This window comes from Dendrobates tinctorius, unplaced genomic scaffold (assembly GCF_039654945.1).
Source record: "Dendrobates tinctorius isolate UK_male_01 unplaced genomic scaffold, ASM3965494v1 ptg000090l, whole genome shotgun sequence".
In the NCBI taxonomy this organism is placed as follows: Eukaryota; Metazoa; Chordata; class Amphibia; order Anura; family Dendrobatidae; genus Dendrobates; species Dendrobates tinctorius.
In genome coordinates this window covers 12,735,550-12,748,611 of record NW_027361758.1, presented here as the reverse complement: position 1 = coordinate 12,748,611, position 13,062 = coordinate 12,735,550, and the positions used below count along the sequence as shown (strand labels likewise).

Below are 13,062 nucleotides of genomic sequence, written 5' to 3'. Positions count from 1 at the left end.
CCAAAGACCTGAATGTTCCTGTGTCTACCGTGCGGTGTCATCAAGAAGTTTAAAGCCCATGGCACTGTGGCTGACCTCCCTAGATGTGGACGGAAAAGAAAAATTGACAAGAGATTTCAACGCAAGATTGTGCGGATGTTGGATAAAGAACCTCGACTAACATCCAAACAAGTTCAAGCTGCCCTGCAGTCCGAGGGTACAACAGTGTCAACCCGTACTAGCCGTCGGCGTCTGAATGAAAAGGGACAGTATGGTAGGAGACCGAGGAAGACCCCACTTCTTACCCCGAGACATAAAAAAGCCAGGCTGGAGTTTGCCAAAACTTACCTGAAAAAGCCTAAAACGTTTTGGAAGAATGTTCTCTGGTTAGATGAGACAAAAGTAGAGCTTTTTGGGCAAAGGCATCAACATAGTTTACAGGAGAAAAAAGAGGCATTCAAAGAAAAGAACACGGTCCCTACAGTCAAACATGGCGGAGGTTCCCTGATGTTTTGGGGTTGCTTTGCTGCCTCTGGCACTGGACTGCTTGACCGTGTGCATGGCATTATGAAGTCTGAAGACTACCAACAAATTTTGCAGCATAATGTAGGGCCCAGTGTGAGAAAGCTTGGTCTCCCTCAGAGGTCATGGGTCTTCCAGCAGGACAATGACCCAAAACACACTTCAAAAAGCACTAGAAAATGGTTTGAGAGAAAGCACTGGAGACTTCTAAGGTGGCCAGCAATGAGTCCAGACCTGAATCCCATAGAACACCTGTGGAGAGATCTAAAAATGGCAGTTTGGAGAAGGCACCCTTCAAATATCAGGGACCTGGAGTAGTTTGCCAAAGAAGAATGGTCTAAAAGTCCAGCAGAGCATTGTAAGAAACTCATTGATGGTTACTGGAAGCGGTTGGTCGCAGTTATTTTGGCTAGAGGTTGTGCAACCAAGTATTAGGCTGAGGGTGCCAATACTTTTGTCTGGCCTGTTTTTGGAGTTTGTTGTGAAATGATCAATGTTTTGCTTTTTGCTTCATTCTCTTTTGTGTTTTTTCATTTAAGACAAATTAAATGAAGATAATACCAAAGAATTTGTGTTTGCAATCATTTTCAGGAAGAAACTGAGTATTATCTGACAGAATTGCAGGGGTGTCAATACTTTTGGCCACAACTGCACAAACCGAGAATTAATTCAAGTCCCTCCTCTCTGAAGCCCATGAATCTCAAGTCACACTTGAGCCAAACCACTCGCAAGCTCGTTCACTTGCTGTTACAGATGCTTTTAAATATAGTTGCTTTTCATTAGGTACAATACAACCTGCCACTTTCCTTAGTTGCTTCATAATTTGTCATCCACAATGCTGATGCTACAATATGCAATGTGTTTTCTTCTCGTAAATCCCCCGCATATCCAACCTGTGTCAATGCACCCAAAGATTCTAGTCCCATATTGGGGAATATGTCAGATTTCAGACACAGTGCGCTCCAAAACCTGCCTAAAATGTGATCACTATCTGCTTTAAATTTGTGTGCATAGAGTTGTTGTAATCCTGCTTACTTGCCTTGAAATAAAATCATTGTTGATTTTTTTTTCTCCACTGCGGAAATAAACTGTGAAAATAAGTAGATGGACTGTTATGAGTGTCACGCTTACTGTGATTTTTACAATGGATAGTATATTAAATATCTGTCTTGAGAATCAGTTATTTAGGTAGAAAATCTGACAGGTGACTACCATAAGGCTGTGTGCCCACGTAAGCGTTTTTCTTGCGTTTTTTTTAAGCGTTTTTACCGGCAAAAACGCTTAAAAATCGCTCAAAAGAAGCAGCCCATTCATTTTAATGCATTTTTCACTTTTTGTGCATTTTGATGCTTTTTTTTCCGCGAAAAAAACGCTTAGCTGTAAAAAACGCAGCATGCTCATTAATTTTGTAGAAAAATCCGCGTTTTTAGCTATTTTCTGTGTGTCTGGGGAAGCGCGAAAAATAACTCATCAAAAACACGCATTTTCTGGGAAGGAGTCCGGTTTTCATGCAGAAATTTTCTGCATACGTGGGCACATAGCCTAAATCCTAATGTCATTATTACTTGTTGACTGTGCTCATAAATTACAGAAATGGTTAATTTGTGGAGAGCTGTGGGGATAGGTAAGCGGTACGTGGGGATAGGTAATCGATACGTGGGGATAGGTAAGCGGTACGTGGGGATAGGTAAGCGGTACGTGGGGATAGGTAATCGATACGTCGGGATAGGTAAGCGGTACGTGGGGGATAGGTAATCGGTACGTGGGGGATAGGTAAGCGGTACGTGGGGATAGGTAAGCGGTGCGTGGGAATAGGTAATCGGTGCGTGGGAATAGGTAAGCGGTACGTGGGGGATAGGTAATCGATACGTGGGGATATGTAAGCGGTACGTGGGGATAGGTAAGCGGTACGTGGGGATAGGTAGGCGGTGCGTGAGGATAGGTAAGCGGTACGTGGGGGATAGGTAATCGATACGTGGGGATAGGTAAGCGGTACGTGGGGGATAGGTAAGCGGTACGTGGGGATAGGTAAGCGGTACGTGGGGATAGGTAGGCGGTACGTGGGGGATAGGTAAGCGGTACGTGGGGATAGGTAAGCGGTACGTGGGGATAGGTAGGCGGTGCGTGAGGATAGGTAAGCGGTACGTGGGAATAGGTAAGCGGTACGTGGGGGATAGGTAATCGATACGTGGGGATAGGTAATCGATACGTGGGGATAGGTAATCGGTACGTGAAGATAGGTAATCGGTACATGGGGGATAGGTAAACGATACGTGGGGATAGGTAAATGATACATGGTGATAGATTAACAGTATGTGGGGATAGGTAAGTGTTATGTGGGGGCTTTGAGACACAACAATTGTAGATATTTGCTCTTTTGTTGACTAATATATAGTATGCGTGAACTCCTATTAGCCTGTAAGCGCCCACTGTCTGTCCCTGTTTGTGTGCGCGCCTCCATTCGTACACATATATTTAAGAGGATGAATCATGCAGCAAGCTCGGCCTATTCCAGTATATTGCAAAATCACAGCTGGAATGTTGTGGTTAGTTGAAGGCTTAACTATGCAAATGGCCAGGAAGTGTGGAGGCTCTGAGCTGTACTGGGCAGGTCCCACTACTACAGGCTGGAGTGCTGTGTGTCAGACTGGAGGGGGCCGTGAAGTTGGAGCTGCGGAGCAGGGGGGCTGCTATGGGATCCCGGACATCACACGAGCGGGGAGGAAGCTGGATTTAATTGCAAGTAAGTGGTTTGGCGAGAAGGGTATTGCTATGTCATTGTTCTGTAGGTGAGGGAGCCTGTCACTGGGGCTGTTTCTGTCTCTTCCCACTTGTGCTGACTTTTGCTCTCTCCATTGTCTTCAGTTTACAGTGTGTTCCACTTCTGTGGAGGGAATATCTGTTTGTGTGCGCTTGTGTCTCGCTCTACTTGCTTTCATCTGTGTGTGTTTATATATACATATATAATGTGTGTATAGATACAGATACATGATCGATTGGTAAAGACGACTGCCCATCTTCGCTGCCTACAATTATTTCCATAGATTAGAGAAACACCCGACTACTACCGACGATTAGACAGGCTGGCTGGCGTGAGCAAAAAGATTAGACGCCACTAACCAAGTGTGGAAGTCCAAGTTCAAAAACCTGCCAGCTCTGTGGCACCAGTGCTGAGATCCACCAATAGTTCCCTTTGGCATGGCACCGACTGATGCCACCTCACTACGGGCTCCCCACTGCCCCCTGCAGTTTATAATGTGGTGCCAGTCCGATAACGTGACTATCTCAGATGCGGAAGCTTATTAGACGGGAACATAAAAATGAGTAGTTGGCAATTAACAGTAAACACAGAACCTGAGTGGAGAAGTTGGGCAGATGCACATTGTCTTCCTGGCATGAGAGTGGCGGCAGTAGGACATTAATGGTTATATGCCAGTGTGAGTAGAGAGCGCCGTGATATTACACTGGCATCCTACTTGTGTTGTGCTTCCAGGGTCTGTGCACTAGTCACTACATACGTACCATTACGGGATGGTTCTCCTGAAGGTCACCTTGACCCTATGAAAATGCTTGTGGTTGAGCTCTTATGTAATAACGATTTATCATCTAAGATTCCTGTAATTTATGCAATATGGGGTTCTCCAGAATTAATCCTCTCTCTGACTCGCTGATAAACTTCCCGTGTTCTTTCGGACTGTGGCTTTTTTTAACTTTCTGAATCTTGAGTAGTAAATCTGTATTATATAGATGTCTGAATATAATAAGCTGCATTAATACGGCAAGATTATCGTGAACAGATCATCCTAGGAACTCTTGGTTCACAATTATCTTGCCGTGTAAACAGGCTGACAATCACCTGACGAATGCTTGTTCATCGGATGAGTTGATATTTGTCGCTGCACAAAAGGAAAATAATTTTCCTCGGCGGCACTGTGTAAACGGAGTCTGTGCAACCGAGAACAGCCCACTTATGGGCACTGAACTATTACAGATCGTGCAGTGCTCATCGCTAAGCATGGTCTCCCTGTTTAAACAGGCGATTAAGACTGCCTATCGGTCGATATTTACCCATCAGTGGCCATTGGTACAACAGGTAATGTGAACCCACCTTTAGGCTATATTCACACTGAGATTTTTGAGACATTCAAGACTGACGGGCTGTTCATGTGGAAATTGCTCCTTATTTGGGGAGATTTTGCAGGTTTTTTTGCCCTTCGATTGGACAATGCCTAGTTTGGAGCAGATGTGATCAGGATCGGTTTCAAGCAGTTGACCTGCACTTTTTTTTTTTTTCCACTAGGCCTGTCTCAAAACCTCTTCAGGAAAAAAAAATGGGGGGTAAAAACACCTCAAATCTTCAAAGTGTTTTAGAGCAAATCTGCTCTCAAAACTCCTCAAAATCTCTGTGTGAATATGGCCTTACATGGCGCTTTTTAAATCCTATGTCTGCATTGAAGTATGATATCTGCTACCTACCCTTCCCTCATTCCTGAGCAATGTACATGGTACAGAAAAGGTTTCTCCTGTGCCCATATAGATTATTATTATTATTATTATTTATTGTTATAGCGCCATTTATTCCATGGCGCTTTACATGTGAGGGGGGTATACATAAAAACAAGTACAATAATCTTAAACAATACAAGTCATAACTGGTACAGGAGGAGAGAGGACCCTGCCCGCGAGGGCTCACAATCTTCAAGGGATGGGTGATAATACAGTAGGCGAGGGTAGAGCTGGTCGTGCAGCGGTTTGGTCGATCGGTGGTTACTGCAGGTTATAGGCTTGTCGGAAGAGGTGGGTCTTCAGGCTCTATATAGATACAGAAGAACAGCGATATGGGGAAACTAATTCTGGTGTTCTGTCAGATTCTTGGCCCGTTTGTGTCGTTTCTGTAGATTTATTTGGCTTGTGTGTCGATCATGAATTCCAGTCCCGTGACCACTTATATTGCCTACGGTTTATGTATTCCTGGTGGAGTTGGTTAATCTAGTTCTCCCACTTCTGTCTAGTCGATTCTGATTTTCTTACTTTGGTATGTTAATGGAATCAATTACACGTGGTATCATGAGCAGATTGGTGGTGACACATCTTCTGGCGTTCTGCCTCGCTCCCTTCCTACTCGCAGTCACTGCTCCGTGATGTGTGATTTACTCATCCCACACTCATCGCTGTAATATTCTGTGTATGGATGTAGACTCTTTTGGCCTCGAAGGATCCTTCTTTGATTTTATGTAGTCAAAGAAGATCTTTGTTTGTAAATGCATGTTCTGTGCCAACGTTAAACCTCGCCACCAGTGCAAACAATGGTTGAAACTGGCATTAAATGAAGGCCGGCACTGTAGCTCGCGAGTGGCATGGCTAATCCCAATATTTTCACATGCTAGTGGTGGGCTCTAGTGTAAATCATGTCTATGGAAGAGTTTTCTAGACTTGCTCTGTGATTTGAGATTATTGTGCAGGGAGGGGAAGGAGGTGAGCTGTGACCATCACCTAATGTCCATGTTGTGATCCTGTCATATCTATATAGTGGTTTTCCATTTCATTGTAATCCTACCTGTGATGATAATGTGAGTGCTGAAAAGTGATCTCCACAGAAAAGAACATGTCAGCCTAATATAAAGCTTAGCAACCACATTGAAAATTACAAGATTTTCTGATTTTTTTTTTTAATTTTAATAATATTAGCAATAAGGAAAACCAAAAATAAAATAACCAAAATTTGTAAACCTTTTTTTATCCCGTTCCTAACTATTGACCTACATGTATGTCATAATAAGAAAGGTTTTCCTGCAGTGTGACATAACATGTCCATCATGGTGATCATACAGGCCTAGCAGCAGTGCCATCGTGATCACCGCCAGGAACTCTGCTAACTGACAGCCAAGCTCTTGCAGCATCAACCAGGGTCGGTGCCATCGACTTCCATTGCTGTTTAACCCTCTAGATGCTGTGGTGAAGAGTAACCACGGCATAGAGATGGTTATGAGAGGGAGGAGACCGCCTCACTCACCCAATCAGCCTAGCTGCAACGCGCATGTAAAGCAATGGCAACCAATGGTCATGCAATAACTTTTGGGTATTGCCACTTTCGTAAAAAATTGCTTTACAAATTCTTGCATCCCTTTTCTCCCCTTAATGAAAAATGAGGGGATAAAGCAACATTTTAATGTAAACATTGTGGTGTAGTGACCACTGTGTCCACTAGGGGGAGCTGTATGGATGTCCCAGGAGAGTGGATGAATGGCAAGATACTGAATGACCGTTATATATCTCAAGGTGGGTGGCCTTGAGATGGAGATTTATGTTTGTGTTAATCAGCAGTGATACACTGAACCAGCACCTCAGCAGTATCAGGGACTAGTTACCTACAAACCCACCCAGGGTGTGTGTTTAATAACGCTATTGTAAAGTGTGTGTGTGTGTGTGTGTGTGTGAAGGACCTGTGATGAGGTCATAGACATGTGACCCGGTGGGCGTGGCTACGGACCATATAAGGTGGCCAGGTTAGGTCACATGGGGGAATGCAGGGACCTGGTTGGACCAGTGTGGAAGGTCCCGCTGAGATGGAGCTTCCTGGCTAACAGCCTTTGAAGTGGCTGTGGTGAATGGCTGCACGTGTCTGAGCGGTCCCAGGGGAGGGAATGGACGTCTGCAGTAAGCTGAAGCAGCCATGAGGAAACTCGGACGTGGGTGAGATAAATGAGGCTAAGAGAGCCTGTATGCTGGACATTGTACAACCTGTGTGAACACAGGGTTTACAGAGTGAAGCTATAATGGACGCTCTGCTGTTTATATGCTGTTGCATATTGCTTTGGTTTATGATGATGAATAGACCTCATGGACTACACTGCTTTATGAAAACCCGTGCTGGATCTGGTTTTGTGGCGGCTAAGCGAGAATCCCCGAACTGAATGACAGCGCTACCTCACAACATCTAAATTTTTGTTTTGTTTTAAAAGATGTTCAAGATGCTCACCACACAGATGAATTCCTTGAGGAGGGTAGTTTCCAAAATGGGGTCACTACATGATTTTTGCAATTTTGACACAGCTCTTAGGCCTTGTGCCCACAATCAGGAAAGCGCAGCGTTTTGGATGCAGCGTATTTCGCTGATAAAAAACACTGCGTTCTGTTGACGCAGGTAAATCTGCATGCGTTCACTGAACCATGCGGATTTACCGCATCCAATACGTTCTATTGTGGAAATTTCTACTGCAGAGACTAGCGTCTCTGCAAGAGATATTGACATGCTGCGGTCCTGAAAGACGCGCCACATGTCAGTGTCCGCAGGTGCTCATAGACGTACAATGGACATGGGATTTCTAGAAATCCCATCCACAGTGCTGTAACATCTGGCCGATGCAGTTTTGGCGCTGCATAAATACGCAGTGTCAAAACCACAGCAATTCCTGAATGTGGGACCATACCTTTTAAAATGTGATGTGACGTCCTTAATGTATTCCATCCAAATTGGCAGTCAAAAATACAAATAGCGCTCCTTCCATTCTATTCTCTGCCTCATACACAAGCCGAATCGCTGGGTCTAGGCAGGCAGAGAAAGCTGTATTGTCTGGAGATTATAATCAGAATTATTTTTTAGAGGTGGGTTCGGCAGTAGAATACATTTCCTGTGCACCCACACAGTCAACGAAAATCTACACGCTTATGATCCTACAGTCATGTGTAGTAAGGTTTATGCACTGGGGTGGCAATGTTAAAGCGCGGTCCATCACCGATATCGGTTTGCGAGAGTAATGAGTGCCGTATTGCCTTGTAGCAAGCCATTAGGGATTGGCATTCAGTCGCTAATCTGCTCGAACAATTGGAAGGTTGACTGAATAGTTTAATTGAGAAATAAGACTGTTTCTTCTCATATCTAAGGGTGAAGTGATTTCTGTTTCTCAGCAGTGACTGATTTTACTGTAAATCAGTTTGTAGTCTATACATTTGGCTGTGTGTAGTATTTATTTTTACTTACAGTTGTGCTAAAAAGTTTACATACTCCGGCAGAATTTTTGCTTTCTTGGTCTTTTTCAGAGAATATGAATGATGACACCAAACCTTTTTCTCCACTCAAGGTTAGTGGTTGGGTGAAGCCATTTATTGTCAAGCTGCTGTGTTTTCTCTTTTTAACTCATAATGACAACCCAAAACATCCAAATGACTCTGATCAAAAGTTCACATATCCCATTTCTTAATACCATGTATTGCCTCCTCTAACAGCTTGAAGTCTTTTGTGGTAATTGTGGATGATGTTCTTTGTTTTCTCAGATGGAAAAGCTGCCCACTCTTCATGGCATGTTGAAACGTCCAAGTATGTCCTATGTGCAGCTTCTGGGCTGATGATTGCAAATTTGCCTCCAAATGAGCACGTTATCCGCAAATACTGTAGGCAAATTTGCAATCATCCCGGAAGCTGCGCATGGGACGTACTTGGACGTTCCAGCATGACAACAATCCAAAACATAAGGGCAATTTCACCTGTCATTGGCTACAGCAGAACAAAGTGAAGGTTCTGGAGTGGCCATCTCAGCCTCCTGACCTCAATCTCATAGAGCCACTCTGGGGAGATCTCAAGCACGCAGTTCATGCTAGACAGCCCAAGAATTTACAGGAACTGTAGGGTTTTTGCCAAGAATAGTGGGCAGCTTTCCCATCTGAGAAAATAAAGAACCTCATCCACAACAACCACAAAAGACTTCAAACTGTCATTGATGTTAGAGGGAGCAATACACGGTATTAAGAAATGGGGTATGTGAACTTTTGATCAAGGTCATTTGGATGTTTTGGGTTGTCATTATGATTTAAAAAGAGAAAACACAGTAGTTTTACAGTAAATGGCTTCAGCCAACCACTAACCATGAGTGGAGAAAAAGTTTTGGTGTTATCCTTCATATTCTCTGAAAGAAGGCCAAGAAAGCAAAAATTGTGCCAGGGTATGTGAACTTTTGAGCACAACTGTATGTGGGTCACACAATGCTGTTACATATTCAGTTTGGATATTCTTTTTGGCATGTCCTTTGTTTTTTAGTAGCTAGTAATGGCTTGCACTGCGTTTTCCTGTGCCAGCACAGTCTTCTGCAGAAATTTCTATTGTGTATTATACTACCCTAACACACATGCATTACCTGGGATTTTTTTAAATTGTTTTAAGAATACTATAAAACAGAACTGGTAAAAGTCGGCAATTTGAACTCCACCTTTATCTTTTATATCTAGCCGGATTAATTTGTGTCTAGTTGAATAGTAATAATTTCCGCTGTTCATGATGCTGATGTTTTTGTATCTTCTTTCAGTTTTTGCTTTGTTTAATAGGAAATGAAGAACGAAATGGATTGTTATGAAATGACTTAAGGAGAACATGAAGAATTTATTGTTAAATGTTCCATTTATGGTGGAACCCATATTCTTTTGGATTTTATTTTATCCAAAATGCACTATTAATATTGGATAATAATGAATCTTCCACAAACTGAGATACCATTGCACATTTGAATAAGTACAAGATGGAAAAGTTATTTTAGGCCTTGCAGTTTGCCACTTGAGCTATAGAGAGTGCTGTTGAGCTGCAGAAATGTGCACAAGAGTCGTCTGTTTCTAGTATTTATTCAATGAAACTTTCATTGTTATTTCTTTTAGCAGCAGATGCCCCGTAGTACCCAGGAAGAGAAAGATGAAAAAGAGAGGGAGCCTGAAAAAGAAGAATTTAAACAAGATGTGGAAAATGACAAAGAGGAGCTTGGGAAGTACGTCTCCTTTTACATCCAATTTACTTTAACTCTCCTTGGAAATATTATTCTTTATATAGAGCCTTGGGGCATATTCTGTTACCGAGGATTCTCCTTGTGGTTGGCAGGCTCAGGAGACCACAAAGTAGTAACGATTGGCTGATCGGGTTGGAGAAGGCCTTTTACTTGCTCGAAAAACGTAGCTTAATACCGTGTAAGAATTCCTGAGCTCCACTGATTCTGACGCTCTCTTCCATTTTGTGCTGCGTCCCTTCATTGCAGAGATATTCATATTTATTGCTTTTGGAGAGCAATTTGTGAAATCTGTGTAGCTCAACTGAGCGATTCTTCAGTATCTTCATTGAGTAAAGGTACTTTCAACACTCCCTCCCAGTTTCTGCCAATCTCAGCTTAACGGGTGATCTAACAGTTTAGCAGTCTCGAGCTGTGATCATCAGCATTTGGTAGACAGGTGCCCCCCCTCGCAGAGAAGGCTGAAGAGACGCCCACTTGAACTGCAAGCAGAGATTTCACATACAACCCTCTAATAGCCACAAATGTGAATATCTTTGCAATGAGGTGACACAGCGCAAAATAGAAAACAGCAGCAGAATCAGGGGAACTTAGGAATTTGATTTATTTTACAAGTTATTTTTTGACAGTTCTCTGGCTGAGTCTAAATGAAACTTTAGAACTTAGAAATGTAAGTTTTAGGAACAAAATGGAGTTTGAACTTTGCAATGTGTTACCTTGACTTTTGCATTGTGTACTACACTCTGCTTTCATTATAATGGAAGCAGTTTAGAAAAGCTTTCATATATGTATACAGGTATACAGGTGATGCAACTCTCTAGTCTTTCTCCATTTTTATAGACATTACCTAGCGGAGTGTTCCACCGGTGTCTCTCTCTAGTACTCAATACACATGCATACTCTGCTCAGCTGAGCTTCTTTTCTCAACTTTAGTGTGCAGCATGGTTAACAGGAGATGGAGGTTACCATTTCTGCGTAAGCAAGAAATCAATCTTGGGCTATGTTGACGTGACCATATTTTTAGTCCGAGTGCAGGCTGTGGTGAATTCTAACCTTACACGGGCAGGACTTGGACTAATGTTATTCCAGTGGGCTGTTCAATTAACCTATTTTTCAAGTTTTGCAAGTTTCAGATGGGACTCTCCTGTTCAAGTCGATGGGTGCACAAAAAGGTTGGGTTCCATATGGATCACCTATATAGCATCCGATGCTTATGGATATATTGCCATTATTAACACTGGAAACTGTTTTTGGTTTTCTAAATTTGATTTAGTGCTGATGTATAAAAACAAAGGCCATACAGGTGGAAAAAGCAGACATGCGAATGACAGTACAGATGAAAAATAGTTTTTTTTTGTTTTTTTTTTTTCTGGATGAAAATCAGAAGATTTTTTATTACGCTCAGGTGAACTTGGCCTTAGGGTGAAATTCCTCTTAAACATGTGAACGGAGTTGTTTCCGCAGCGTGAAGATGGATTTCTGGAAGCACCATCGATTATAAAGGGCCAGTGGCACAAGTATCTTCAACAAATCTTCTTGTAGAAATACCCTTTTAGGTTTAGGGCACAGTCACCCTCCTGTGACTTGTGTAAGTTGGTTACAGAAGCTCTTATCTGTCTGTACCACTTTAAGGGTTAATAAGGTTTAGTATTAAAGTAAGATTTTTAGATTTCACATAGTGTTTGATGCTAAATAAAAATACCCCGTTTCCTCATGCCCACAGCTTACTGTATGCTTCTAGTTTCACAGTAATGCCAATAACCTGACTTATGTCAGTAGTAAGAGTCCCCTTTTTTTTTCCTTACATAAGAAGGTACTGTCTGATTAATACCTATGCATTCGTATCTTATGTTTAGCACAGGTTTCTCATACTTTGTCATCTTAAAGCCTTTCTTTTGAGTGTCTCTTAGCCCTAGTTTGTAACACAGCTTCTGTATGGTGACCTGTGTCTTATGTGCTCCTCTGTTGCTGCTCATTCATGAAATTTGTTGGTTTCAATATGATTTTAAGAACTCGGTGAAATAAATAGAATAATTTGATAAGATCTTGATTTTAGGGAGAAAAATGAAGATACTTCAGGTGAAGAGAATGACGACAAAGAAGCAGTGACTTCAAAAGGGAGAAAAACTTTCAACAGCCAAGGGCGCCGTAAGGGACGTATTACACGCTCCATGGCCAATGAAGCCAATGAAGAGGCCTCCGCACCTCAGCAGAACTCAGATTTAGGTAAGAGTCAATCAAGAGATCTCATGTCATATGTGTCAGCCGACTGCATTCAGAGCATCATCAGTAGACTTGACTGCAATCGGGATTGTAGTATAGTATAACTTCTAGCCCCTATGTAATCAGGAGGTTAGGACAGCTGCAGTCTGTGTATGGGGCCTGATATATTTCCTGACAGGTTGCAAACGTGACATCATGATTACAGTGCATGTGCATCACCGCCAAACACAATGATTTCACTGCAGCAGTGTACATGGAACAAGCCGCTGAGCCCAGTGACTCGCTGTAGTGGTCATGTGTGCTGTAGTCATGACATTACCACTACAACCCGCCAGTAAAAACTGGGGCAGCGGCAGAGAGACATCCCTGGACTTGGGAGAATGAGTATTGGCTCAGCTTTTTATTTTTGACAAGGCTTTGAGGAACCAAAATTTTGACTTGCAAATATAAAAAAAAACTCGCCAGTACCTCCAAACAGAATAAGACAAAAGTGAACAGGTCCAAGCTGTTTGAAATGCTATAATATGCAAACATTGAATACATGAAATTGGAAGTGCATTACTGCTGTAGAAAA

The 13,062-nt window shown here is 42.5% G+C and overlaps 1 protein-coding gene across 15 annotated transcripts in view; it reads left to right on the top strand.

Annotated features, from left to right (window-relative positions):
- NCOR2 (nuclear receptor corepressor 2) overlaps window positions 1–13,062 on the top strand; it is a 545,344-nt gene that overhangs the window by 365,129 nt on the left and 167,153 nt on the right. For 13 of the 15 annotated variants that reach the window (XM_073586135.1, XM_073586128.1, XM_073586134.1 and 10 more), the window contains exons 15-16: window positions 10,144–10,250; window positions 12,322–12,491. In XM_073586135.1, coding sequence (XP_073442236.1) covers window positions 10,144–10,250; window positions 12,322–12,491 — 277 coding nt within the window. The remainder of the gene's footprint in view (window positions 1–10,143; window positions 10,251–12,321; window positions 12,492–13,062) is intronic. The other 2 variants (XM_073586129.1, XM_073586122.1) reach the window with 1 other exon arrangement.